At 50.6% G+C, this 27,000-nt stretch overlaps 3 protein-coding genes and 1 non-coding gene across 5 annotated transcripts in view; 1 reads left to right on the top strand and 3 right to left on the bottom strand.

Moving 5' to 3' along the window:
* Window positions 1-14,756, bottom strand: part of LOC127579796 (disintegrin and metalloproteinase domain-containing protein 12-like) — a 78,440-nt gene extending 63,684 nt beyond the window's left edge. The window contains exons 1-4 of the mRNA XM_052032738.1: window positions 14,625-14,756; window positions 9,011-9,127; window positions 3,930-4,098; window positions 617-729 (exon numbers count right to left, since the gene is read on the bottom strand). Of these exons, the coding sequence (XP_051888698.1) occupies window positions 617-729; window positions 3,930-4,098; window positions 9,011-9,127; window positions 14,625-14,756 (531 nt within the window). The remainder of the gene's footprint in view (window positions 1-616; window positions 730-3,929; window positions 4,099-9,010; window positions 9,128-14,624) is intronic.
* Window positions 1-27,000, top strand: part of LOC127567459 (uncharacterized) — a 453,787-nt gene that overhangs the window by 86,054 nt on the left and 340,733 nt on the right. The gene's annotated exons all lie outside the window — the stretch shown is intronic.
* Window positions 8,977-9,166, bottom strand: LOC127567578 (U2 spliceosomal RNA). The gene has a single exon (XR_007955917.1). It is a non-coding gene; the product is annotated as a U2 spliceosomal RNA (small nuclear RNA).
* Window positions 13,120-27,000, bottom strand: part of LOC127567460 (disintegrin and metalloproteinase domain-containing protein 12-like) — a 182,625-nt gene continuing 168,744 nt past the window's right edge. The window contains exons 23-26 of the mRNA XM_052010401.1: window positions 23,932-24,088; window positions 21,887-21,943; window positions 18,912-18,981; window positions 13,120-18,417 (exon numbers count right to left, since the gene is read on the bottom strand). Coding sequence (XP_051866361.1) covers window positions 18,924-18,981; window positions 21,887-21,943; window positions 23,932-24,088 — 272 coding nt within the window. The 3' untranslated portion in view covers window positions 13,120-18,417; window positions 18,912-18,923. The remainder of the gene's footprint in view (window positions 18,418-18,911; window positions 18,982-21,886; window positions 21,944-23,931; window positions 24,089-27,000) is intronic.

A 27,000-nucleotide genomic window follows, 5' to 3' on the forward strand; every position in this document is an offset into this window, starting at 1 on the left:
ATTCAGTTTGAGAGTAGGGAACTTAGGTATGAAAATAGTGTCCTAAACTTAATTAAGGCAATTGGAAAGGCACAAAGGCAGAGTCGATTCATATAAACTGTGAAAATATATTAACAGATAAAGTAACAGATTAATTGTGCAGTGTTCAGGAAGGATTTCAAAATTCAAACCAAAGAAGTATCCCATTGAGGAAATCAGGACTCGATGGGAAAGATGATTCATTCATGGTTAACTAAGGAAATTTAAGATGGGATCAAACTGGAAAAGCCACCTGATGTTACAAAGAATAGGATTAGGGCAGAAAGTTGGGAAATCTTTGTCATGAGAAAAAAGTAACTGCATGTAATAAGGGAGAGAACGGACAATGAAAACAGGGAAGGCCATCAGCGGTGAGGATCTGCTTCACACAGAGGTGGGACTCACTACACCGTGGCCGCACACCCTGCAGTCTCCAGCTTCTTGTTTTATTTCAGCCGGTTCCTGCCGTGTGTTAGGATGGCTGCAGTGTTGGGTCCGTGGACGAGTCTCTGGCAGTCAGTCTCCCCGGCTGTGCTGGTGGAGCAGTGCCCGGATCAAGTCCACACCGTCCGACTGTGGAACCCAACGCATGAATTACCTGCTGTAAGGCAGTTAAACTCCGCTTCCTCTTCCCGGACACAATGTATGGGAACACGAATCGGTAATCTGTCAGCTCCTTGAGAAGCCTCTCCATGTGTGATCGATCTGCTGCTGAAAATACAAAGGGAAACCCAATTCACTTTAACGCAGATCACTTCACTGAGTTGACATCATTGACATTCTGTGCAGTACCAGCTGGTGAAATTGTGATCTCAGTGGGTCACATTTGATCTCAGGGCAGGCGCGGTAGTGTGGAGGTAAACATAACGCTTTACAGCGCCAATGACCCAGGTTCAATTCCAGCCTCTGCCTGTAAGGAGTTTGTACGTTCTCCCCGTGTCTGCGTGGGTTTCCTCCGGGTGCTCCAGTTTCCTCCCGCATTCCAAAGACGTACGGGTTAGGAAGTTGTGGGCATGCTATGTTGGCGCCAGAAGCGTGGCGACACTTGCGGGCTGCCCCCAGAACACTCCACGCAAAAGATGCATTTCACTGTGTGTTTCAATGTATGTGTGACTAATAAAGATATCTTATCCTATCAAAGGTGCGAACTTTCAGGTAAAATGTAAAACCCCAGACCGCTGAGTATTGTCTCAGAATATGGACTGAGGTGAGATTTTAGGTGTTTAATACAATCTCACTCTTTTAATCTGTCCCCTGAAAAATGAAGCCCAGTGCTAAATTAGAAATTAGAAATCCTGAATGGCTTGGGCAGAAGAACAGGTTCACATCAGGCCGATGTAACCCAGCAGCAAGGCCAGGCCTACCCTGGAGCCACAGGTCAGGAAGGTGGGTGACTCAAGGGGAGCCTGAGGTGGTGGTGTCCCCTGCATCTGCTGCCCTTGTACTTCTGGGTGGGAGTGGTGGTGGGTTCGGGTCACAAGACAAGAGAGCAGAAGTAGGCCATTCAGCCCATCAATTCTGTTAGCGGAGGGGAGGAAGTGTAGCTGCATTTTGGATAAAGAAGAATAGAACACAGAACAGTACAGGTCCTTCAGCCCACCATGTTGTGCTGACCCATATAAACCTACTCCCTGATCAATCTAACCCTTCGCTCCTACACAGCCCATAACCCTCCATTTTGCTTACATCCATGTGCCAATCTAAGAGACTCTTAAATGTCCCTATTGTATCAGCGTCTACCACCACCCCTGGCAGTGCGTTCCACACACCCACCACTCTATGTGTAAAAACCTACCTCTGACATCTCCCCTAAACTTTCCTCCACTCACCTTAAACGGATGTCCTCTGGGATTGGACATTGCCGCCCTGGGGAAAAAGTGCTGACTGTCCACTCTGTCTGTGCCCCTCATCACCTTATACACCTCTATCAAGTCACTTCTCATCCTCCATCACTCCAAAGAGAAAAGCCCTAGCTCACTCAACCTTTCCTTAAAAGACATGCTCTCCAGTCCAGGCAACATCCTGGTAAATCTCCTCTGCACCCTCTCTAAAGCTTCCACATCCTCCCTATAATGAGGCAACCAGAACTGACCACAATACTCCAAGTGTGGTCTGACCAGAGTTCTATAGAGCTGCAACATCACCTCGCGGCTCTGAAATCAATACCCTGACTAATGAAGGCCAACACTCCATACGCCTTCTTAACAACCCTATGGACCTGCGTGGCAACCTTGAGGGATCTATAGACGTGGACCCCAAGATCCCTCTGTTCCTCCACACTGCTAAGAATCCTGCCATTAACCTTGTATCCTGCCTTCAAATCCAAAGTGTATCACTTCACACTCCCATCTGCCACTTCTCTGCCCAACTCTGCATCCTGTCTATATCCCATTGTAACCTATGACAACTTTCTGCACTATCCACAACACCCCCAACCTTCGTGTCATCCACAAACTTACTAACCCACCCCTCCACTTCCTCATCCAGGTCATTTATAAAAATCACAAAGAACAAGGGTCCCAGTACAGATCCCTGTAGAACATTACTGAACATACCCTGTGCTGTAATCACTGAACATTCCCTGCGCTGTAATCACTGAACATACCCTGAGCTGTAATCACTGAACATACCCTGCACTGTAATCACTGAACATTCCCTGCACTGTAATCACTGAACATTCCCTGCACTGTAATCACTGAACATTCCCTGCACTGTAATCACTGAACATTCCCTGCACTGTAATCACTGAACATTCCCTGCACTGTAATCACTGAACATACCCTGAGCTGTAATCACTGAACATTCCCTGCGCTGTAATCACTGAACATACCCTGAGCTGTAATCACTGAACATACCCTGCACTGTAATCACTGAACATTCCCTGCACTGTAATCACTGAACATTCCCTGCACTGTAATCACTGAACATTCCCTGCACTGTAATCACTGAACATACCCTGAGCTGTAATCACTGAACATACCCTGCGCTGTAATCACTGAACATTCCCTGCACTGTAATCACTGAACATTCCCTGCGCTGTAATCACTGAACATACCCTGAGCTGTAATCACTGAACATTCCCTGCGCTGTAATCACCAAAATGTTCCCCGTGCTGTAATCACTGAACATACCCTGCGCTGTAATCGCTGAACATTCCCCGTGCTGTAATCACTGAACATCCCCCGTGCTGTAATCAGTGAATGTTCCCCATGCTGTAATCGCTGAACATTCCCCGTGCTGTAATCACTGAACATCCCCCGTGCTGTAATCAGTGAATGTTCCCCGTGCTGTAATCACTGAACATTCCCTGTGCTGTAATCACCAAAATGTTCCCTGTGCTGTAATCACTGAACATCCCCCGTGCTGTAATCAGTGAATGTTCCCCATGCTGTAATCGCTGAACATTCCCTGTGCTGTAATCACCGAATGTGCCCCATGCTGTAATCACTGAACATGCCCCGTGCTGTAATAAGTGAACGTTCCCCGTGCTGTAATCTCCGAACATGCCCCGCGCTGTAATCACTGAACACTCCCCGTGCTGTAATCTCCGAATGTTCCCCGTACTGTAATCTCCAAACGTTCCCCGTGCTGTTATCACTGAACGTTCCCCATGCTGTAATCTCCGAACGTGCCCTGTGCTGTAATCACCGAACATTCCCTGTGCTGTAATCACCGAACATTCCCCGTGCTGTAATCACTGAACATTCCCTGTGCTGTAATCACCGAACATTCCCTGTGCTGTAATCACTGAACATTCCCCGCGCTGTAATCAGTGAACATTCCCCGCGCTGTAATCTCCGAACATGCCCCGCGCTGTAATCACTGATCTCGACTCAGACCCTTTCTTTAATACTGTGTTCTCAGCCTTGACAGAAGTACGGAGACGCTGAGTTTAAACTCGCTCTGCTCACCTGAAGCAGTTCCTTGAACAGTCTCTCCTTTGATCCTGGTCTCCCAGACTGCTGCTGGCGAACGGCTGTCAGTGTTGTTACTGGGGACGGCGACCAACATCCCGTTCCTGAGCACTAGCCCATCAGCACTGCCACTCACTTCACTCTCTGCCTCTGAATGATTCAAAACCTGGCACCAGAGCAGAAACACCAAGTGCACACTGCTGGCAAACATAGTGAGTGCCTGTGACTGGTCCCACTCCGCCTGAGCTCTCTCACTCACCAACACATTTCTCTCTACCCGATTCTCTGTCACTCCCTCTTGCTGTTCTCTGTCCTTCACGTTCTGGCAACTTGCCTCTGCCTCAGCTCTCAGCTCTCAGCCTGTGTTTGACCCTGTCTGTGTCAGCCTTTTATTTATGTAGCAAGTCTGTAACCTCGCCTCTCACCCAGGAAGTAGGAGGAGGAAGTGAAAGAGGGAAGCTGAGTGGGGACAGGTTTGGTCAGGTTGGCAGCAGGACCAGACAGACACATGAACAGACGGTGCCTCCTGCTGGTACAGTGTAAACTCCAGCAGCAGAGTCCGACGGCACAGTCGGCTGTTCCCTGTGCAGTACCTGCCACCTTCTGCATTGTCGAACGTGCCACCTTTGGGGCTGAAGCTGGTCACTGCTGAGGACTTCCTTCACCCGGACATCCAGCTGCTGCCAGCTGTAATTCCAAACTGTTTCCCAGGATTGGGGAAATCGACCCCTGGAGAGGGGTTTGTTGGGAGTGAGGGGATGGGGATGGCGCTGTGAAGATCAGCGTGCTAGTGCAATCTGTAGTGAGGAAAGCAAACAGCACCTTGGCCTTTATTGGATTGGAGTTCGAGCCAGGAACCCGGGCTCCTTGGTTCCTCTGTAGGTGTGGTGGGTTCTTGCAGTCAGGGGTTGTGGCCAGCAGGGAAGACCAGACCCAACAGCAAAGCAGCCACAGTGTCTGCGACCCTCAGCACAGTGCCAGGGCTAGAAGGAAGAAAGGCAAAACCCACCGTCAGTACACCATGTACAGAGCCACGATAACCTCTGGCTGCCAGAGCTGGATTCACTATGCGTAATACTCCCCATGTCAGGGGAAGGACAAGAACAAAGTATCTTCACCAGCTCTCCTCTTACCCCACAGCCTCCATATTCAATAGATTATCCTCTGTAATCTTTAGCAGGAGACCATTCCCAAACCTTCCCTTCCCCTCAATGGATTCCAAAGGGACTGTTTCTCCCATTCTAGATTCCTTGTGACTGGCACAAGAAGCAGGGAGACGAGGAGGTTCTGTTATGAGAGGAGGAAGGGTGGAGAAAACAGATTCAACAGGCAATTTAAATACTTGAAAAAAGTTTGAGGCAGTGGGGTATTTCAAAGGCAGGTTGGGCTGAAGGGTCTCGTGTGGTGTACGTTCCTGTGATACTGAAGGAAGATATCTTTATTAGTCACATGTACATCGAAACACACGGTGAAATGCATCTTTTGCGGAGAGTGTTCTGGGGGCAGCCCGCAACCACGGACTCGAACTCCACAATTTACAGCATCCTCCTCACCCACCTCTGGAATAAATTTCAGCCTCAAAACCTCTCTGGGGACCCTCCCTCCCCTGCTCTCTGTGCCAGCTCCGACCTTGTCTGAGGATCCAGCAGCCCTGCTCCGTGACCTCACTCCCAGTTTGTGCTCACTGACCTCGGTTCACTGTGAAACAATGAGGAACATGCAGTTATTTCCAAAGGTTGTGTTGGTACAGCTCATTACTTCAGGGAGAGAAATGCTTCATGTTCTGGTGAAGGTACCTCTCAGGACATTCACTGGTCCTTCCCCTGAGCGGGAAATACTGCACACAGTGAATCTAAGTCTGAAAGCTGGAGGTTAGGAAGTAATCTCACAGTTCTGAACGCTCTGCACTAACGGTGGGGTTTTGCCTTTCTTTGTGTCCTGGAGGTCACACTGTAAAATCCCCAGAACGCCCGACAGTGGAGGAGACAACTCACACGTCACAGCCCTGGGCTCACTCCTGGGCTGTCCCTCAGGATCGAGGGTGACTTCTTCCCACGCCCGTTCCCTGACTCTGAGGAGATCAGTCAGGACAATCTGGGAACGACAGACCCTGTCCCAGAGCCGGGAGGTGCTTGATGGGACGGGTGATATGGTTTCTCCCCTCCCCTGCCCTCCCCCTCTCTCCCCTCCTCTCCCCTCCCTCCCCTCCCCTCCCCTCCCAATGTTCACCCCAGCTTCTCCTGGGCTTGTATGAGGGATGTGCCGAGGACTGGGTGAGGGATGTGCTGAGGTTGGTGCGAGGGATATGCTGGTGTTCGCTGCCACCCAGCCGTGTGTCCCTCGGTGCACTGTGTGGTGGTGTCAGGGGGCCTGTGCTCCCAGCAGGTAACAGGAAACCAGTTAACAATGCAGCCACACTCCAAACCCAGCGATGCAGCCACACTACAAACCAGCAATGCAGCCACACTCCAAACCCAGCGACGCAGCCACACTCCAAACCCAGCGATGCAGCCACACTACAAACCAGCAATGCAGCCACACTTCAAACCCAGTGATACAGCCACACTCCAACCCAGTGATGCAGCCACACTCCAAACCCAGTGATGCAGCCACACCAGCCCAGCGATGCAGCCACACTCCAACCCAGTGATGCAGCCACACTTCAAACCCAGTGATACAGCCACACTCCAACCCAGTGATGCAGCCACACTCCAAACCCAGTGATGCAGCCACACCAGCCCAGCGATGCAGCCACACTCCAACCCAGCGATGCAGCCACACTCCAGCCCAGTGATGCAGCCACACTCCAAACCAGCGATGCAGTCACACTCCAAACCAGCGATGCAGCCACACTCCAAACCCAGTGATGCAGCCACACGTCAAACCCAGTGATACAGCCACACTCCAACCCAGTGATGCAGCCACACTCCAAACCCAGTGATGCAGCCACACTCCAAACCCAGCGATGCAGCCATACTAGCCCAGCGATGCAGCCACACTCCAACCCAGCGATGCAGCCACACTCCAAACCCAGCGATGCAGCCACACCAGCCCAGTGATGCAGCCACACTCCAACTGCGAGCAGTGGTGTTCTGCAGGGATCTGCTGGGACCTCTGCCCATCGAGTCTGCTCCACCATTCAATCATGGCTGATTTTTCCCTTAACCCCCCCTCACCAATCAAGAACCTATCAATCTCTGCCTTAAACACACCCAATGACTTGGCCTTCACTGCCCTCTGTGGCAATGAATTCCACAGATTCACCACTCTCTGGCTGAAGAAATTTGTTCTTGTCGCAGTTCTAAAGGGACATCCCTTTGGTCATTGGGTTTGATGTGGGGGGGTGGGGGAGGGAGACAGAGAAACACCCCCTCAGGCAGTGTGTTCCAGATTCCAACTCCCCCCCCTCCGCTAGGAATGTGCTACCCCACATCCTCTCTAACCCTCTCAGCACTTACCCTGATCCCACAGCCTCCAGTTTAAGACAGCTCTGCTCTGGGGAAAAGTTTCCACTATCTACCTGATCTAGAATCAGAGAGTCACGGAGATAAAGAGCTCAGAAACAGCCCACTGGTCCATGCCGACCAAGATGCCTTGTCCCATTTGCCTGTGTTTGGCCCATATCCCTCGAAACCTTCCTATCAGATTCCTGGAGCATTGGAAGCAGTTCTGGGGGAGGTGGGCTCAGTACAAACCAGGCGGTCTACACCTGGGCCGGACTGGGATCAGTGTCTAGAGGGATTGTTTGCTAGTGCTGTTAGGGAGGGTTTAAACTAATATGGCGGGGGGATGGGACTCCATGCAGAAAGACAGAGGGAAGCAGACACCAGGAAGAGTTTGAAAACACAAAAGTAAGAGGAGTACAGAAGAGTCAAAGAAAGGTTAGCAGATTGTAACAGGACAATGAGGGTAAGGACACTTCATGTGAATGCCCGTAGTATTCGAAACAAGGTCAGTGAACTTGTGGCACAAATCAGTACAAAGGGCTTTGATTTAGTGGCCATCACACCCCATTCTCCTACCATCCAGAGGCATGTGTTACGTACCAGCGACAATAGAAACACAACGAGCCATGTTTAGGATCTATTTATTAATAACTACTTGTAATAATAAGAGAAATAAAAACATTAGATACTAAACACTGACCCCAAAATAAACTCAAAGTGTGTGCGTGGCTAATTCCCAAACCTCAAGTCTAGGAATGGTTCTCAAAGTTCAGTTCGACAAGTCATAAGGTAGAACTTGAGCAAAGGCTTTTGCAAAACCACAGTTGACTGAAGAGAGAATGTAGAGAGAATATGGAGAGAATTTACGAAATCCACATGTTCCACGATGGAACCCATACGACACCTCAATCACTAAAGATCTCCATTGCTTTGTTCCGAAGTTTCTGCCACACCGAGGGCACTCGATTCGTGGCCGCCCACAGAAATACCTGCTTTCCAGTACAGGTTAACGACAAAGTGGTCTCCACAGATTGCTCCAAAAATCCACACGTGGATTGTAGTGACAGACACAGCTATTGTTCTTCATCCATCGATTCAGAGACCAGCAGTCAGTGTCTCTCTCTCTCTCCCTCTGACTCTGTCTCCCTGGGCAACAGCTAGCACGCTCCAGTTATAGTCTTGCAGTCATCAGATAACACCACACACACACACTACTACTCTACTGTCCAGGTGCCTTAAAGGGACACTCACCAAGTAGCAACCTGGCTCGTAACACATTTTGGTATTGGTATTGGTTTATTATTGTCATTTGTACTGAGGTACAATGAAAAACTTGTCTCACAAACCGATTGTAGTCAATTCATTACACAGTGCAGTAACATTGAGTTAGTACAGAGTGCATCGATGTAGTACAGGTAAAAACAATAACAGTACAGAGTGCCACAGCTACAGGGAAGTGCAGAGAGATAAAGACAAGAGTCCAAGGAGGGGAGGCTGGTGTCCGTGCAGTTGCAAACATCCCAATAGCAGATAACACACGGGTACAATCTCTGCAAAAAATGAAACTCTTTTCTTTGAATTATGGAAGTTCCCGGTGAGGGAGGTGCACCATTCCCAGAAGCACTGCAGTACTGGGTTGATGCTGGGAGCAGACAGAGCGAGCCCTGGGTCCAGCTCCCGGGTCCAGCTCCCGGTTCCAAAAACCCGTTCAACACGCAGTCCCCGGTGGGGAAGGTACCAGATATTAAACTGATAAGAACAGAATTTTTTTAACAAAATAAACTTTATTCATAATAAAGGAAACTTCATACAATAATAAAAACTGTTCAAACCTTTACATTCGTGTACAGTTCAATTCTTAGTGTTACCTTTTTATATATATAAAAAAACAGCACCGATGCCACACGTGTGGCTCCCTGGGGTGATACCCCAATCCCATATTTACAACCTTTGAGCGGCTTCCTCGTCTGACCCTGCCCCTCCTCCTGTGGCAGAAGAACCCTAAACTGTCGTCCTTCCCCACCGAGCCCTTGCATTGGATGCACCCAGCTTCAGTGTGTCCCTCAGCACGTACTCCCACAGCCTGGAATGTGCCAGCCGGCAGCATTCCCCTACGGACATCTCACAGTGCTGGGAGACCAACAAATTTCGGGCAGACCAAAGGCGTCTTTCACCGAGTTGATGACCTTCCAGCAGCAGTTGGTGTTCGTCTGTGTGTGTGTCCCCAGGAACAGCCCGTAGATCAGAGAATCCTCTGTTACGCTGCTGCTGGGGATGAAACGTGACAAGAACCCCTGCATCTTTCGCCACACCCTCCTCACAAACCCACAGCCCACAAAGAGGTGGGTGACCGTCTCGTCCCCAGCGCAGTCCTCCCGGGGGCAGCGCGCGCTGGGGGTGATGCCCCAACCATGCAGGAAGGATCTGACTGGGAGGGCCCCTCTCACTGCCAGCCAAGCGAGGTCTTGGTGCTTGTTGGTGAGTTCTGGCGATGAGGCGTTCTGCCAGATGGTCTGGACAGTCTGCTCAGGGAACCACCCCACGGTGTCCATCGAGTCCTTCTCCTGCAGTGTCTGCAGGATGTTCCGTGCTGACCACTGCCTGATGGACTTATGGTCCAAGGGGTTGGTCCGGAAGAATTTTTCCATGAAGGACAGGTAGTGCGGCAGCGTCCAGCTGACTGGGACGCCGTGTGGCCACGGGGCCAGGCCCATCCTTCGCAGCAGCCGGGACAGGTAGATCCTCGGTACGTAGTGACACTTGGTGCCCACGTACTTGGGTTCCACACACAGCCTGATGCAGCCACAGATGAAGGTGGTCATCAGGATGAGGGTAACATTGGGGACACCTTTACCCCCATTGTCCAGGGACTTGTGCATGGTGACCCGTCGGACCCGCTCCACCTTGGATCCCCAGATGAACCGGGAGACGGCGCAGGTGATTCCCAAGCCAGAGGAGCGAGGAACAGGCCACACCTGCGCCAAGTACAGCAGCCCTGAGAGCACCTCACACCTGATGACCAGGTTCTTCCCGGTTATCGATAGGGAGCGCCGTTCCCACAGTCCCAGTTTCTGCTTCACCTTCCCAATCCGCTCCCGCCAATTTTTGTTGCATGGCCCGGCCCCTCCGAACCAGATCCCCATCACCTTCAGATAGTCAGGCCTGACGGTGAAGGGGACGTTGGCTCGGTCGGGCCAGTTGCCGAAGAGCATGACCTCGCTCTTTGCACGGTTGACTCTGGCCCCTGATGCCGACTCAAACTGGTCGCAGATGCTGATCAATCTGCCGACTGCCCTCGGGTCCGAGCAGAAGACGGCGACGTCGTCCATGTACCCCGCTGCCTGGCAACGTCACCCCTCTGATGCTCTCGTCCTCCCTGATGGATTCGGCATGAACCAGACTTGATGGGAAAGCTGTCTGTTTCCCACCATTGATTTGGACTGTGCTATCCATGTCCGTGTAGAGCAGTTGTATCCAATTCCTGATTCCCTCCCCAAAGCCCATTTTAGAGAGCACACCCAACATGTACATGTGTGATATCCTGTCGAAGGCCTTCTCCTGGTCCACCCCTCTGTCCTGCACATAGGCAATCGTATCTCTGAGCAGCACCAGGCTGTCAAAGATGAAACTACACCTGATCCAAGCCAAAAGACTGAGAAGCAATACTGTGGGTGGCAGGATGCTTTTGGATCCTGTTTACCTTCACTCTTTTATGTCAGGCTGACCACTTGTAAAGACCTACTTCCACCGTTTTTTTAAGCTTTCTTATAGATTTAGTATGATGTCTTACCTTAGTTGACAGATGTTGCATTTTACCCCTTTTCAATGGAAGTTCTTCATAGATATGTAAAATTTTGGTGTTTCGCCAGTCAGATGAGAGAGGGGTGTGCTCATCCGCACGTCCATCAACTGTTGTAGGTGGGCTTGATGACTTTTTGTTCCAGCTTTTCTGAGTTTACGTTTTATTTTGTAACTATTACATATCGTGGCAGATATTCTAACAGGCCAACGTTCAGAATCTTTCATGATCAGATCCAATAAATTGTTGATCTTGGTGGGACAATTATAAGCAGAAATGTCCAGAGTCCTTTTGCTGTGCTGGAGTCGACAGTAACGCCTGGTCAGCAGAAGTTGGCCAGGCACATCAACGGGCAGGAGTGGAGGGATACAGACCCTGTGCAGGCAGATGGCATCAGATTAAATTGGCATCATGGTCAGCACAGACATTGTGGGCCGAAGGGCCTGTTCCTGTGCTGTACTGTTCCAGGTTCTGAGGAGTAATCCCATTAGTCTCATCCTCCTTTCCCGTACTTTCCCTGCATCCATAGGATTACTCTCACCCACTTACCCCTCAGCTCGCCTTTGGTTTTCCACTTAGCTACACAAAGCGGCAATTTACAGGAGCCCACCTTTGGGATGTGGGAGGGAACTGATACACCAGGGGAAGCCCACATGGCCAAAGAGCAGAAATATAATCCCCCCCCCATCTGCCCATCACCCACCCACTCATCCCACTGGGTCCCCTCCCCACCGTTCCCACCTGCACACCCCACCACCCATATCTCCTTCCATGCTTCACCTTCCTCTCCTATCAGGTTCCCTCACCTGCCTCCACCTACCCCTCCTCGATCTGTCTATCACCCCTCCTCACCTGCCTCCACCTATCACCTGCCGGTTCCTGCCCCACCCCTTCTCCTCGTCTCTTTATTACCGGTTACCTCTTCTCTTGCAGTCCAGATGAAGGGTCTCGACCCGAAATGTCGACTGTCCACCTCCCTCTGCAGATGCTGCCTGACCCGCTGAGTTCCTCAGCAGCTCGATTTTTGATCCCAATGTTTTACTTCTTCTGCAGCTCCTCGGTTTGTCAGTAGGACCGTTTTCTTCCCCTCACCACAGAATAGTCTCCACTCTCTCACTGATGTAACACACAGTGTGGGACCCACAACAGTGGCTGCAGAAATGCCCTCCCCAGTATGGAATCCCCATCACCACTGCATTCCCCTGTCTGCTCTTTCCCCCTTGGCAACATGCACCATTACATTTCTTCCAAGGAGCCGTCTCCCCCAACAGTCCCTGATGCTGAGCACAATTTGAAGGATGCACACTCTACAGATTCCTGCCTCTTCCTGCCCTTTCGGATGGCACCTATTCCCTCTCCTGGACTGTGTCTGGCTGCAAGGAATGATTGATCAGGGAAATTCTCAGCCTTCCCAATACTCTGGACTGACTCCAGCGCCCTTCTCCTGACTGACAAAGTCAAACAGCTGGAGCCGCTTCCTGCACCGTCTGTGTGTTGGGGCTGTGGGCATGTCCTGATGTTTCGACAAGGTGCATGGGTTGCAAACAACAGCTCTCAGCTCCCACTTATCAACCCTTTCTTCTCTTCAGAAATGTTTACTCTTGTCCTGACTGAAGTACACTTCCTTTGCTGTGTTGTGTATTTTATCCTCTCAGTTTAAGCTGGAGCTTTACGTTAGTGAGTTACACCTCCATCCCACTCTCGCCACACTCCTGAGTTAAGCACTCTTCAAATCTGCACTCATTGCAAAATCTGCACCGTGAAATTCTTTTCACTTATTGTTAAAGCACTGAAGCTTCACCACCTGCACCTCCGCCTCTGCTTCCATCTCCCCTCTCATTCCCCCACCACAGCTCCCTCCCTCAGCCTTGCTCAGCATTTCTCTGTCCCTTCCCGGTGAGAATAAAGACTGAGGCCACAAATTCAAATCAATCCGTTTTATTGCTTCAAGTAATGAACAGTGGGTCCATTACAGGTCAAATTGTGATGATTTTAAATTCATAAATCAAAACACACACCAATTTACTTTACAATATCCACATATACAGTGGGATCATATCATTTCACCAACATCCCCTACAATATAAGTAACTTTCCCACAGCATCACCTAATTGCATCATGTGTTTCTCTAAATACAACACACTATGCACACAAACTAATTCTTGGAGCATTAGCACAGAGACACCCATATCCCGTGTAATTCACACCAGAGTGCGACCTAGTGCTGCACTTCTAATCGTCATGTTGCCTTGCTGGTATCTGTCTAATCACGTTAACCATTGCTGGCTTTGTGACACTGAGGTGAAGCAGTCCGTTCTGGCCCTAGTACGGGGGACCAGTGCAGTGAATGGTTCAGTGTTCTCTTGGCCTCGGTGTACAGATTTACTAACAAAACTACTGTTTACAAAGCTCCTCAGGAAGAAGGGAAGGGGTAATATTTTTGTTGTAAATGTTTCTCCACCTCTGTCAGAATAAACTCAAACTGTTGCAGCGACTGGGCATGACAGAAAACAGGAAGGGCTGGAAGCTCCCTGTGAGACAGAAACTCCTTCTTTCTGGGGATTCAGTCACCAACGGCAACACCAGCATGTATTGCCCATCCGCATTGCCCCTGAGAAGGTGTGGCTGAGCTGCCTCTGGAACAGCTGCTGTGTTTCCGGAGAAGGTGTTCCAGTTCTGTTGGGAAGGGAGTTCCAGGACTTAAACCCAGTGAAGGTGAAGGACAGACTTACTTCCGAGTCAGGTAGTGGTGTTCCCTGTATCCTTTGTTAAAAGTTTTAAAATTATCTCAACAGCATGGTAATAGGCCCTTCCGGCCCAACAAGCCTGCGCCGCCCAATTACACCCACGTTAGCCTACTGACCCGTACGTCTTTGGAATGTGGGAGGAAAACGGAGCACCCGGAGGAAACCCACGCAGACACGGGGAGAACGTACAAGCTTGAGAGTTGTTGGAGATGCACTCATCCAGGCAAGTGGAGAGTATTCCTCATGCTCCTGACTTGCCCTGTAGATGTTAGAAAGCCTCGGTGAGGAGGTGAGTTTAACCACAGGATACTCAGTCTCTGACCTATTGATGTGGTTGGTCCAGTTGTGCTTGTGGCTGTTCTGGAGTTCAGGTCTTCAGTACTAGAGCTGGGATGTTGCCTGACCCACAGACTTCTCTGTGTCCAGTGCTCTCTGTCATTTCCTGATATCACGTGAAGTGATTCAGACTGTCCGGAGACTGGTTTCTGTAACGCTGGGGATCTCAGCAGGAACTGTGATGGGTCAGCCCCGGGCACTCCTGACTGAACACGGTTGTGATTTCTTCAGCCGTGTCTCCAACACTCACACAGTGGGTCCCACCGTCACTGAGGATGGGAGGTTCTGGGAACCTCTCCTCCTGTTTACTGTCTTGTTGTCCACCACCATTCACGACTGGATGTGGTCAGACTGCAGAACTACCGTCTGATCTGTGCTGACGTGCCTATCTCTGTCTGTTGCCTGCTGTGTGTTGTGGAGTGTCTGCAGTCTGTGCTCCAGCTTCCTCGTCTGTGGCTCTGCCTGGTGCTGCTCCCACAACGCCCCCGGACCCATTGCCCCCCTGGTGGGACAGTGTCAGTAGAGCAGGGAACACACTAAGCCATGGGCTGACAGCCGGCGTGCTCAACACTTCTGCTGACGGACCAACGTCTGACGGACGCCCAGTGTTGAGCTGCCAGATCTGTGCTGTGTCTCTCCCGTTGAGCACGGTTGCAGGGACACACCACAGGATGGAGGGAGCCCTCGGTGCGAGGACGGGCCTTTGTCTCCACACGGACTGTGTGGGGGTCACTTCTCCCACTGCTGTCACGGACAGATGCATCTGCTGCAGGTGGATCGGTGAGGATCGGCTCACATTGATCCCTGGTCGGGCAGCTCTGTCCTTCAGCACTCAGCTCAGTCTGTGGGGGAGATACCAAGACTACTGGCTGATGGACACTGAAGTCCTCACGCAGAGTACATTCTGTGTCTCACTACTCTCAGGGCTTCTGTGCTTTGTTCAACATGGAGGGGCAGTGATTGATCAGCGGAGGGAGAACAGGAGGAGGATTTCCTGGCCACGTTTGACCTGATACGTGAGCCATCATGTGGCCTGGAGTCAGTGTAGAGGATGCCTGGTGTTGGTTCTCTCACTACCTGCCGCAGAAAGATTGAAAGATTGCAGCATGCTGTTGTGCAGAGGGACTTGGGAGTGCTTGTGTGCAGTTCTGGTCTCCTTACTTGAGGAAGGATATACTGGCTTCGGAGGCAGTGCAGAGGAGGTTCACCAGGTTGAATCCGGAGATGAGGGGGTTTGAGGAGAGATTGAGTCATCTGGGACTGTACTCGCTGGAATTTGGAAGAATGAGAGGGGATCTTATAGAAACATATAAAATGGATAGGTAAGATAGAGGCAGCAAAGTTGTTTCCACTGGTGGTTGAGACTAGAACCATAAAACACTACAGCACAGAAAACAGGCCATTCGGCCCTTCTAGTCTGTGCCAAAACTTTATTCCGCTAGTCCCATTGACCTGCACCCAGTCTATAACCCTCCAGACCTCTCCCATCCATGTATCTATCCAATTTATTCTTTTAACTCGAGTGAGCCCGCATTTACTACATCAGATGGCAGCTCGTTCCACACTCCCACCACTCTCTGAGTGAAGTTCCCCCTAATGTTCTCCCTAAACTTTTCCCCTTTCACCCTAAAGCCATGTCCTCTCGTACTTATCTCTCCTAATCTAGGTGGAAAGAGCCTACTTGCATTAACCCTGTCTATACCCCTCATCATCTTGTAAACCTCTATCAAATCTCACCTCATTCTTCTGCACTCCAAGGAATAAAGTCCTAACCTGTTCAATCTTTCCCTGTAACTCACCTCCTGAAGACCCGGCAACATTCTAGTAAATCTCCTCTGCACTCTTTCAATCTTACAAATATCCTTCCTATAGTTAGGTGACCAGAACTGCACACAATACTCCAAATGTGGCCTCACCAATGTCTCATACAACCTCACCACAACCTCACCATAACATCCCAGAACTAGGGGACATAGCCTCAAGATTTGGGGGAACAGATTTAGGACAGAGATGAGGAGAAACTGCTTTTCCCAGAGGGTAGTGAATCTGTGGAATTCACTGCCCAGGGAAGCAGTGGAGGCTACTTCATGAAATATATTTAATACACATTTAGACAGATTTTTGTACAGTAGGGGAATTACGGGTTATGGGGAAAGACAGGTGGGTGGATCTGAGTCCACAGCCAGACCAGCCGTGATCTTACTGAATGGCGGAGCAGGCTCGACGGGCCGGATGGCCTCCTCCTGCTCTTGATGTTCTCCCTCCCTGTACACCACTGTACCACCACCTCTGCTGGCTCTGCACTGCTGATGGGTTGTTTACAAGGACTGTGTGCTGGAGCCTGGCTCATTACTTGCGAGTACAGCCATGTCCTGTTGTAGCTTGACCAGACCGAGAGCCATTTCTCTCAACTTACACACATCCCCAGGCGATGGTCGGGGGGGGGGGGGGGGGGGGCGGGGTGGGTGGAGGTTTGCAAGGTTGACTGGGTTAGGAGACGCTTTGCCGTCTCTGCACTTGGTGCCTTGGTTGATGGTGGGCTGTTTGTCCTGATGAAGGGTCTCGGCCCAAAACGTTGACTGTTCATTTCCCTCCATAGATGCTGCCTGACCCGCTGAGTTCCTCCAGCACTTTGTGTGTGTTGCTCCAGATTCCAGCATGTGCAGAATCTCGTGTCTCAGTTCTACCCGTCAGTGTTTTACTCCAGTGGTAATGGACAGTTCAGTGGCTTGCTCAGACACTGCAGAGGCAGTCAACCACAATGCTGTGGGTCAGGAGTCTCATACAGGCCAGGGAAGGCACCAATTCCTAACTGGAGCACTCAGTGACCTTATAAAGGTTTATAAAATCACAATGTGAATAGCTAGAGTCTTCTTCCCAGGGTAGGGGAGTCTAAAACCTGAGGGCATATGTTTAGCGGGGTGAGATTTAAAGGAAACTTTTCTCTTAAAGGAGGTGTTTCACCCAGAGGGTGGTGGGTTTATGGAACGAGCTGCCAGAGGAAGTGGTAGATATAGGTACAATTACAACATTTAGATACGATAGGAAAGGTTTAGAGGGATAGGGGCCAAACACAGGCAAATGGGACTAGCTCAGGTAGGCTCTGTGGTTGGCACAGACATGTTGGGCCGAAGGGCCTGTTTTCACACTGCATTACTCTAACTCTGCATCTGAGAGTCAGATTCCCAGCAACAGAGACGGTGTGTGAGTGAAGCAGCGTAAGGATTTAAGATGATCCTTTTTGTTGTTACAGAGATATGGATCAGTGTTTAAATTGCAGAATGTTGATTTTCTCAACCCACTGCATGAATGGAAACCACAGGATAGGCTCCCTGTGCACGGCCAAGGGAATTAAATCTGTCAGTGTTTCCAAGAGTGATACCATTAGACAAGTAACATTCCACGGATGGAAGCTTTCAGCAAGAAAAGTTTTTCTCTTTGCAGCATGTCAGTGATGACAGTGCATTGTTCTACACTAAACCCTCCAATTAAAGATGTGAACACAGGAAAGGAGCAGGAGTTGGCCTTCGGGCCCGGTGAGTCTGCTCTGCCAGTCAACAGGATCAGGGCTGAGCCTTCACCTCAGCCCCGCTGTTCTGAGCTAACCCCTCATCCCTTGAATCCCATAATATCTAAAGCAGCATAAAGCCTCACCAGAGAGGTCCCCAAATATTTCCATACACCTAACACATTGAATATAAGTTTCAGCCATCGACTCCATTTAGTCCTGCTATTGGTAACTTGTGGTTTGGTCATTGTTTGATCAGTTTATTGGTCAGAGTTAGATCTTCACGAAGTTGCCAGGAGTAGCCGTATTCCCATGATAAAGCACAAACAATCACTTGGTGTGCTATTGTTTACGCTCTGCATAAGAACTATTGCTGAGTAAATAGCCGAAGTTCATCATCAGGAAGAGTACCGGTTGCTCAGCAGATCACCCTCGTACTTTCTTGTCCCACTGTGAATGTTTGCTTCAGTGGGATATCGATCAGATTAAACAGGATTGTGTTCATGGATTGTCTCTGGTCAGCACACCTTCCCCACATGTTCCAGGGTTTAAATACAAGGTGAACGTGGAGAACAGGTGTGATCACGAGCGGCACTTGTAGTTATCGTGTACAGTGGATGGGTTGTTGTATCTGGTCGATGTCTGAATCTGTGGAGGGAAAGGAGTTCAATCAATGGTGGTGGTTTGGTAATGAATATACAGACTGACAACATCTTTCCTGGTTTCTGGTAACTCTTCATCCGCCCTTGCTGCCGTCTTGCCTGTGGAGGTTATCAAAAAAAAACAGGAAGTTGCTCTTGTCGGCACGTTGGAGCCAGTTCACCGGGCAGATTCCCTTCACTTTCTCCAGAGCTGCACACTGCAGAGAACAGGTGGGAGGAGAAATCAGTGGAGGAATGTGACTGCTGTCTGGTGGCTGAATGGCCTGTGTTTTTGCCACACTGAATGATGTAGAACATAACATGGTGCCCCTGTGCAATATGTGCCAAAGGTTGAGTCTGTGTTAATGTTCCCAAGCACCTGGGAGGTGAGGCTGAGGGCTCAGTGTTCACCCTGGCAGGACGCTGGACCTGGTCAGTAATACTCCCATCCCAAAACAGGCCTCCATGGATGACCTCGTGTGTATGAGGAAGTTCACTCACCGCCTGGCACTGTCACACTGTGGTTTTGGGGAGTGAATTCTGCAGTCCGGCATGGCCACCCAGGTGAGGTCTAAATGAAGAAGGAATCACAATGAACACACTGTACATTTCTCCAGAATCAATGAATGTTCAACATCATTTACCTGAAATGTGAGCTCGCCAGAGAGGCCCCAAACATTTCTGTACTTCTAGCACGTAGAAAATAGTGGTAACAGTAATGCATTTTGGGTCATCTAATTTTGGCAGGACATATACAGTCAATGGCAGGGAACTTAGAAGCATAGGTGTACAGAGGGACCTTTGGGTTTAAGTTCCTAGCTCCCTGAAAATGGTGACACAGGTGGATAGGGTGGTGAAGACGTTTAGCTTGCTTGCCTTTATGGTCCGTGGCATTGAGTAAAAGAGTTGGGACATTGGTATTGGTTTATTTTTGTCACTTGTACTGAGGTCCAGTGAAAAACTTGTCTTGCATACCGATATACAGATCAGTTCATTACATAGTGCACTGAGGTAGTACAGGGTAAAAACAATAACAGAATACAGAGCAAAATGTCACAGCTACAGGGGAGTGCAGTGCAGGCAGACAATAAGGTGCAAGGTCATAAGGTAGATCGTGAGGTCAGAGTCCATCTCATTGTATAAGGGAACCGTTCAAAAGTCTTACAACAGTGAGGTAGAAGCTGTCCTTAAGCCTGGTGGTACGCGCCCTCAGGCTCCTGTATCTTCTACCCAATGGAAGAGGAGAGAAGAGAGAATAACCTGGGTGGGTGGGTTCTTCGATTATGCTGGCTGCTACACCAAGGCAGTGAGAAATATAGACAAGAGTCCAAGGAGGGGAGGCCAGTTTCCATGATGCTCTGGGCTGTGTCCACAACTCTCTGCAGTTTCTTGTGGTCACGGGCAGAGCAGTTGCTGTACCAAGCTGTGATGCATCCCGATAGGATGCTTTCTATGGTGCATTAATAAAAGTTGGTGTGTGTCAAAGGGGACATGCCATATTTCTTAAGGCTCCTGAGGAAGCAGAGGTGCTGGTGAGCATTCTTGGCCTATTGGTGATGTTCACTCCCAGGAACTCGAAGCTCTCAACCCTCTTGACCTCAGCACCATTGATGCAGACAGGTGCATGTGCACCGCCCCCTTTCCTGAAGTCAATGACCAGCTCTTTTGTTTTGTTGACATTGAGGGAAAGGTTGTTGTCATGACACCATTCCACTAAGCTCTCTATCTCCTTCCTGTACTCCAACTCATCACCGTTTGAGATACGGCCCACTACGGTGGTATCATCTGCAAACTTGTAGATGGAGTTAGATCAGAATCTGGACACACAGTCATGAGTGTATAGGGAGTAGAGTAGAGGGCTGAGGACGCAGCCTTGTGGGACACCAGTATTGAGAATAATCGTGCCGGAGGTGTTGCTGCCTGTCCTCACTGACTGTGATCCATTGGGCAGCTGTGGTTAGACCACACTTGTTGAATTGTGCAGGTTCTGATCAGCACACTACAGGAAGGATGTGGTGGTGCTGGAGAGAATGCACCAGGGATTTACCAGGTTGTTGCTTGGAATGGAGGGCTGTAGTTATGGGGAGAGATTGGATAAGCTGGGACTGTTTTTCCTGGAACAAATGAAGCAGAGGGGTGACCTCAAAGGTTTATAGAACTACATAAGGTAGATAGTCTTTTCCCACCACCACCCGCCCCTGCCCCCCCCCCCCCCCCCAGAGTAGGGGAGCCTAAAAATAGAGGCACAGGTTTAAGGTGAGTGGGGACCCGAGGGGCAGGTTTTCCCACACAGAGGGTGGTGGGTTTGTGGAACGAGCTGCCAGAGGAAGTGGCAGACATAGGTATAAGAACATTTGAAAGACACTTGGACAGGTACATGGACAAGAAAGGTTTAGAGGGATGTGGGACTAGCTTAGATGGGAATCTTGGTCAGCATGGACCATTTGGGCTGAAGGGCCTGTTTCAGTGCTGTGTGACTGACTATAAATTCCTGATGACATATTTGGCAAATTGGATTCCTCCTCTCAGTTCTCCAACAGCAGACCACCATGTGCAACCTTCCAATCCAAGTGAAAGGTCCCTGGACTGAGAGAATTCTGCAAGACCACAGTTACATCATCTGCAAAGTTCTCACCCACTTACCTTTCAAGCCCCATGTTGGAAGCCGTTTGTCCCTAGGGATTTGTTTCTCTGGGAAGTTCAGTTTCTGGAGTGACCCCAATTCCCTTGTCAGGCCTGGCTCGCTGCCCACTTCCCCCATTGAAATGATGCTCCTGTACTGTAATCACCCAGTCTGCGTTCGGTTTCCCCAGTGTGGAGGAGGCCTCCATGTGAACACCGAATGGAGTGCCCCGGAGTGGAAGAGGTACAAGTGAATCGCTGCTTCACCTGGAAAGACTGTTTGTATCCCTGGGTGGTGGGAAGGGGAGAGGTGAGGGCTGGTGTGGCATCTCTTGCTGTTGTATGGGGAGGTGTCATATGACAGGAAGTCGTAGGCTGGGATGGAGGAGCCGTGCAGGGAGTTGTGAAGGGAGTTATCCCTTTGAGATGCTGCAGGGGGTGTGAGGGGGATGGGAGTCTGGTGCTGGAATGGCGTTGGAAATGGCGGGAATTGCCAAGTATGACCAGTGGAATGCAGAGGCCGATGGGGTGGAAGGTGAGGACAGGTGTGGGAAACAGGCAAGGTGCAGTCCATGACTCTGACCTCTGTGGGAGAGGGGAAGCCAGGGTTTGGAGCAGGAAGACACAGAAGGACATGTGCAGAATGTGGGGTAAACACTGTTGAGATTTTAATCATAGCCAGTACAGTAAAACTCCGATAATCCGCTATCCCAGCCTTTGGAGTTTCTGAAAGTTCAGATCTGGCTCACTGGGCGATCTTTTCACTCTGGGACCTGGTCACTCCCTCCCCGGTAATCCCCACATTAATGTTAAGGTTGATGACCAAGAGATATGAGAGGGGTTTGTCACAGTACCTGTGTGTGTGAACGAGCTGACCATCAGCCACAAACACAAAGGTGCTCTCTGAAGTCCTGAGGAAGGAAAGATTCAGTCAGTGGAGGTGAAGGGGAGGCTCCTCGTTCCATGGCTGCCCTAAACGCTGGGCTCCCCGGTCACTCCCCGGGGATGGTTCCTCTGCCCCCAGCTCTGGTGAAACCATCCTGGAGCCCAGTGAAAACATCTCTCCTCCACACAATCACTTTAACTCCATGTCCCGGCCCCCGTCTGCTGGAGGAAACTGTCCTTCCACAGCTCTCGGTCTGACCTCAGCACACTTTCCTCTGCCCCACACACGACACCCCCAGGTCAGAAGTTCATTACTGTTCAATTCCCTCAGTCTTGTGGTTTTAAGTTGCCGTGGTGGGAAGTGGTTAAAGTCAGTCCTTAGTCTCACAGCTAATTACACAGTTACTATGGTTGGGGGACTGTGTCTGGGAATGGATCTGTGGGCCCAGCTAAGGGCAGTTTTAAGTGTAGACAGGCTGCGGAACATCTTCAGTGAGGCCAGGGCCACAGTGACAATTAAATACATCAATTAGGTCAGATTTTGGACACTGCAGTTCATCGGGGGGGGGGGGGGGGGGGGGGGGGGAGGAGATAGAGAGATAGAGAGATAGAGAGATAGAGAGATAGAGAGATAGAGAGATAGAGAGATAGAGAGATAGAGAGATAGAGAGATAGAGAGATAGAGAGATAGAGAGATAGAGAGATATCTCCAGGAAGCAGGAGCACCCTGAGATTAAGTTTGGAGGAGTGAGAAGAGGGAAAGGAGGGGTGAGTAGGAGTGAGGCAGGTCTGAGGATCCAGAAGGTGGAGTTGGAGGAGACAACCCTTGCAATTGTCCAATAGGATTGGGCAGTGTCACCTTGTAAGAATCAGAGTCTGCAAAGGGACAGAGAGGTGGTGAGAGTGGACAAGCCAGCGGCAGATGTCACATCACAGTGCGCTGGGGGAGCCTGGTGGGTCAGGCAGCATCTGTGGAGGGAAATGGACAGACGATGCTTGTGATCCAGACCCTTCACCAGGTCTGGAGATGGAACATGTTGTGCGAAAGGAAGGATGAGAGGACGTTACTATTTAAACATAGTAAGACTACAAAAGGTTATTGTACAAAGGGACCCGGGGTCCGGATGCATGAAACACAAGGGTCAGCGTGTGGCTACAGCAGGTGGTGAGGCGAGTGCAATGTCGGAGGGGGTTAAAGATGTTACAGAGTGTTGCTGAGACCACACCTGGAGTACCGTGGACACTTCTGGTGCCGTATTTAAGGAAGTGTGTACTTGGAGGCAGCGGGGAGACAGGTCACAGAGTTGGTCCCTGTGAGGGTAGATGTATGAAGCCAACGCTCACTGAAGTTTAGAAAAATGTGAGTTGATCTTATGATCTTAGTGACACATTAGGTCCTAAGGGGACTGACAGGGTGGGTGCTGAGAGGATGTCTCCCCCAGTGGGGGTTGGGGTGAGGGGGGGGGGGGGGGGCGGTGGTGGTTGGTGGTAGAGTCGGGAGAAGGGCTCACCCATCACAGAGGAATTTCTTCTGAGGTGACGAATCTCTGCCACCACTTCCCTCTAGGGAAGAGAATTCCAGAGTCACAGAGGGCATCTGAGGTGGAGACTGACTGACGTTTATGTCACAAGGTTGGACCAGTCAATGATCTTATGGAATGGAGTAAGATCCTGCTCCTGACTTTTCCCCTAACACACCCCTCCCTGCAGTGCCAATCACACTCCCCCATCCCCACTCCTGATCCCTTCCAGACCTTTACCCACTCCTGGTTCTATCCCCATCCTGCACCTGACACATCCTACTGCCAACCCTCTCCCCATCCCTGCTCCCGACAGCCCTCCCTCCCCGCCTCCTAACCCCCCAGTCCTGCTCCCGACCCACCCGGTTCACTCCTGACCCACCCCCAGTCCTGTCCCTCCCGTCTAACCGAGTCTCAGCCCCACTCCTGAGCCAACACCCTGCTCACATCCCGTTGTGCTCAGGACCCGACAGCTCCAGCCCGTGCCTCAGTACCTTGTTGCACCTGGCGGATATGAGGGAGACGATGCACTGGTGCGTTCAGATATCATCTTCTTCTTCTTCAGAAACCACACGGCGGTGAAAGCGACAACTGTCAGGACCAGGAGCGGCACCAGCACTGCAGGGAGCACTGTGGCCAGGTACTGCTTAGCTGCAGAGTGGAGAGAGATGGAGAGTGATGGGCTCACCAGGCAGAACAGGGGCAAGTCCCACAGAGTCGGGAACATGTCAGAGACTGGCTGGAATGGCCGTGGGCCTGTGGGCAGTTCAGGTGGGCATGTGGTGCTGCAAGATGACACGAAGATTGGTGGAGTTGTTGACAGTGGGGAGGGCAGTCTGAGGCTACGGAGAGGTATCGATGTGTTGGTGAAACAGGCCAAAAAATGGAAGATGGGGTTTAATCCAGATGTGTGAGGTGATTCATTTTGGGAGCACTAATGAGGCTAGGACATACATGGTCAGGTCCGAGGGAGTACTGATGAAGAGAGAGACCTTGGTCTGCAAGGCCAAAGGTCCTTGAAGGTGGCATTGCAGGTAGATAACCTGGTTAAGATGCCATATGGGATACTGACCTTCATTAGTCATGGCATTGAATACAAGAGCTGGGAGCTTATGCTCCAACTTCATAAAACCTTGGTCAGGCCTCAGCTGGAGTACTGTCTGCAGTTCTGGTCACCACACTAGAGGAAGGAGGTGACAGCGCTGAAGAGGGTGCAGAGGAGATTCACCGGGATGTTGCCTGGGATGGAGCGTTTCAGTTATGAGGGGATATGATTGAAGTGTATAAAACTGAGGGCTATAATAGGGTAGACTGCAGGAAATGTTCCCCCATATCACAGAGAGATAAAGCTAGAGGACTTAAGGTAAGGAGAAAGATTGAGAGGGGATCCAAGGGGAATATTTTCACCCAGAGACTGGTGAAAGCAGAGTCGCTAACAGCATTTCATGTGTTGAGGAGCATTTGAGCTGTCTCGGCACAGAAGGTTACAGCCAAGCACTGGAAGATGGGATCAGTATGGACAGGTGCCCACGGGTCAGTGTGGAGCGGTGGGCCAAATGGCCTGTTTCCATGGTGTATGGCTCTGAGATCGGAGCAGTGAGGAGTGAGGGGGAGGAGGGGTCAGGTTGACGAGGTGGTTCCAGTGGGGATCAGAACATCAGGGGAAAGGCTGCTGTGACCAGAACACAGTGATGTGCGAGAGCGCCAAGGGCAAGGCAGCTGTGATGTTGGAGGTGCAGGTGTTGGGGATGTGGAGAGGGGAGGGCAGGTCAGAGTGAGGAAGGGGCATTCACAGGGCAGTGGGGTAGGGCTGGGAGGGGAGTGAGGGATGTCCAGGTTGTGGAAAATGCACAAAGATCAAGTCATCCATTGGATGGGGACTCTCACTAGCACAGGGCTTTCTCACCTGGAGGAGAGAAGCATCCTGTATGAACCAGCAGCTTGGAACACAGGCCAAGGCAGAGATGGCTTCCACAGGAGCCACAGTGAGAGGCAGCCATACCATCTTGTTGCAGCTCCCATCGGGCAGGAGGTACAGAAGCTGGAAGTCCCACACCACCAGGTTCAGGAACAGCTACTTCCCGTCAGCCATCAGGTTCTTGAACCAACCTGCAAACCCCAACCCTACCTCAGCAACGGAACACTGCAGACCACCTTTTGCACTGCCCTTGACCGCTCTGTCTTTTTTGGTCTCTTCACCATCTTGGATAATTTATGTATAATTTATGTCTGAGGTTTTGTCTGTAGCCACGTGCCTGTGATGCTGCAGCAAGCAAGTTTTCCATTATACCTGTACCTCGCCGTACTTGTGCACATGACAGAGCGCTAGCCTGCGATCACACACCTTCCCATAACTGCTGCCGCTGGATCAGGCAGAAAATGCGCCCCCCCCTCCCCTGCCAAAACAACATCTGCGCCGGAGTCCAGATGCAGCCACCTCTGTACAGTTACTTCCCTCTCCCACCAGTGGAACAGCAGGGGTGATGGCTGATGTTTCCTCAGGTCAGGAGGCTGGACCAGACCAAAGTCAGCCTCTGCACTCATTCCCAACCACTGGAGTCATCTCAGCATCTGATGTGCTGTTTGCAACTTCGTGCAGAACACAAGAAACAGTTGTTCATCGAACCTTTGAGCCCGGTCCACACCACAGCTGATCCTGGGCACTTCCCAACCTGATCCCACTGATGTCCCAGGGTTGGACAGGACAAAACAGGCCCTTCAGCCCACCCAGTCACCCTCTGGTCCACATCGCTGGACAAAACAGCGAACACAACGGAAAAATCTCCAATGCCTTCTGGGTCGGCATGCACTGGTTGGGCCAAAGGGCCTGTATCTGTGCTCTATGACTGATCTACCCAATGTAAATCTGACAGTTTTGGTCACAACAGTGCAGTCCTCACAGAGACAAAACAAACACATGTAGAAAGTTCAGAGTAGCCACTTCACCCCTGAAAACTATCCCACCATTTAATGAGATGATGACTGCCCAGGCGATCTTTCACCTTTCTCATCAAGTGAGAATCTACTTCTGCCTTAAAAGGGAAAGGATAGGTCCGCTGACAGACAGGAGGGAAGCTATGCCTGGAATCAGGGGATGTGCGCGAGGTACTAACCGAGTGCTTCATATCGGTTTTCCATAGAATACTACAGCACAGAAAACAGGCCATTCAGCTTTTCTCGTCTGTGCTGAAACTTTATTCTGCTCGTCCCATTAACCTGCACCCAGTCCATAACCCTCCAGACCTCTCTGGTCCATGTATCTATCCAATTTATTCTTAAAACTTAAGAGGCAGCCTGTTCCACACTCCCACCACTCTGAGTGAAGAAGTTCCCCCTAAAGCCATGTCCTCTCGTACTTATCTTTCCACCTAGATTAGGAGATAGTCAGCATGGCTTTGTTCAGGGAGGTCATGTCTCAAACGTGATTGTCACCCCCTCAAAAAGAAAGATTGATGAGGGTAGGGCAGTGGATGTTGTCTACATGGACTTTGGTAAAGATAATTTGACAAGGTAGGCTGATTCAGAAGGTGGCATATGGGATCCATGGAGACTTGGTAGGTGGG

Source organism: Pristis pectinata, chromosome 2 (genome assembly GCF_009764475.1).
Source record: "Pristis pectinata isolate sPriPec2 chromosome 2, sPriPec2.1.pri, whole genome shotgun sequence".
Classification (NCBI taxonomy): domain Eukaryota; kingdom Metazoa; phylum Chordata; class Chondrichthyes; order Rhinopristiformes; family Pristidae; genus Pristis; species Pristis pectinata.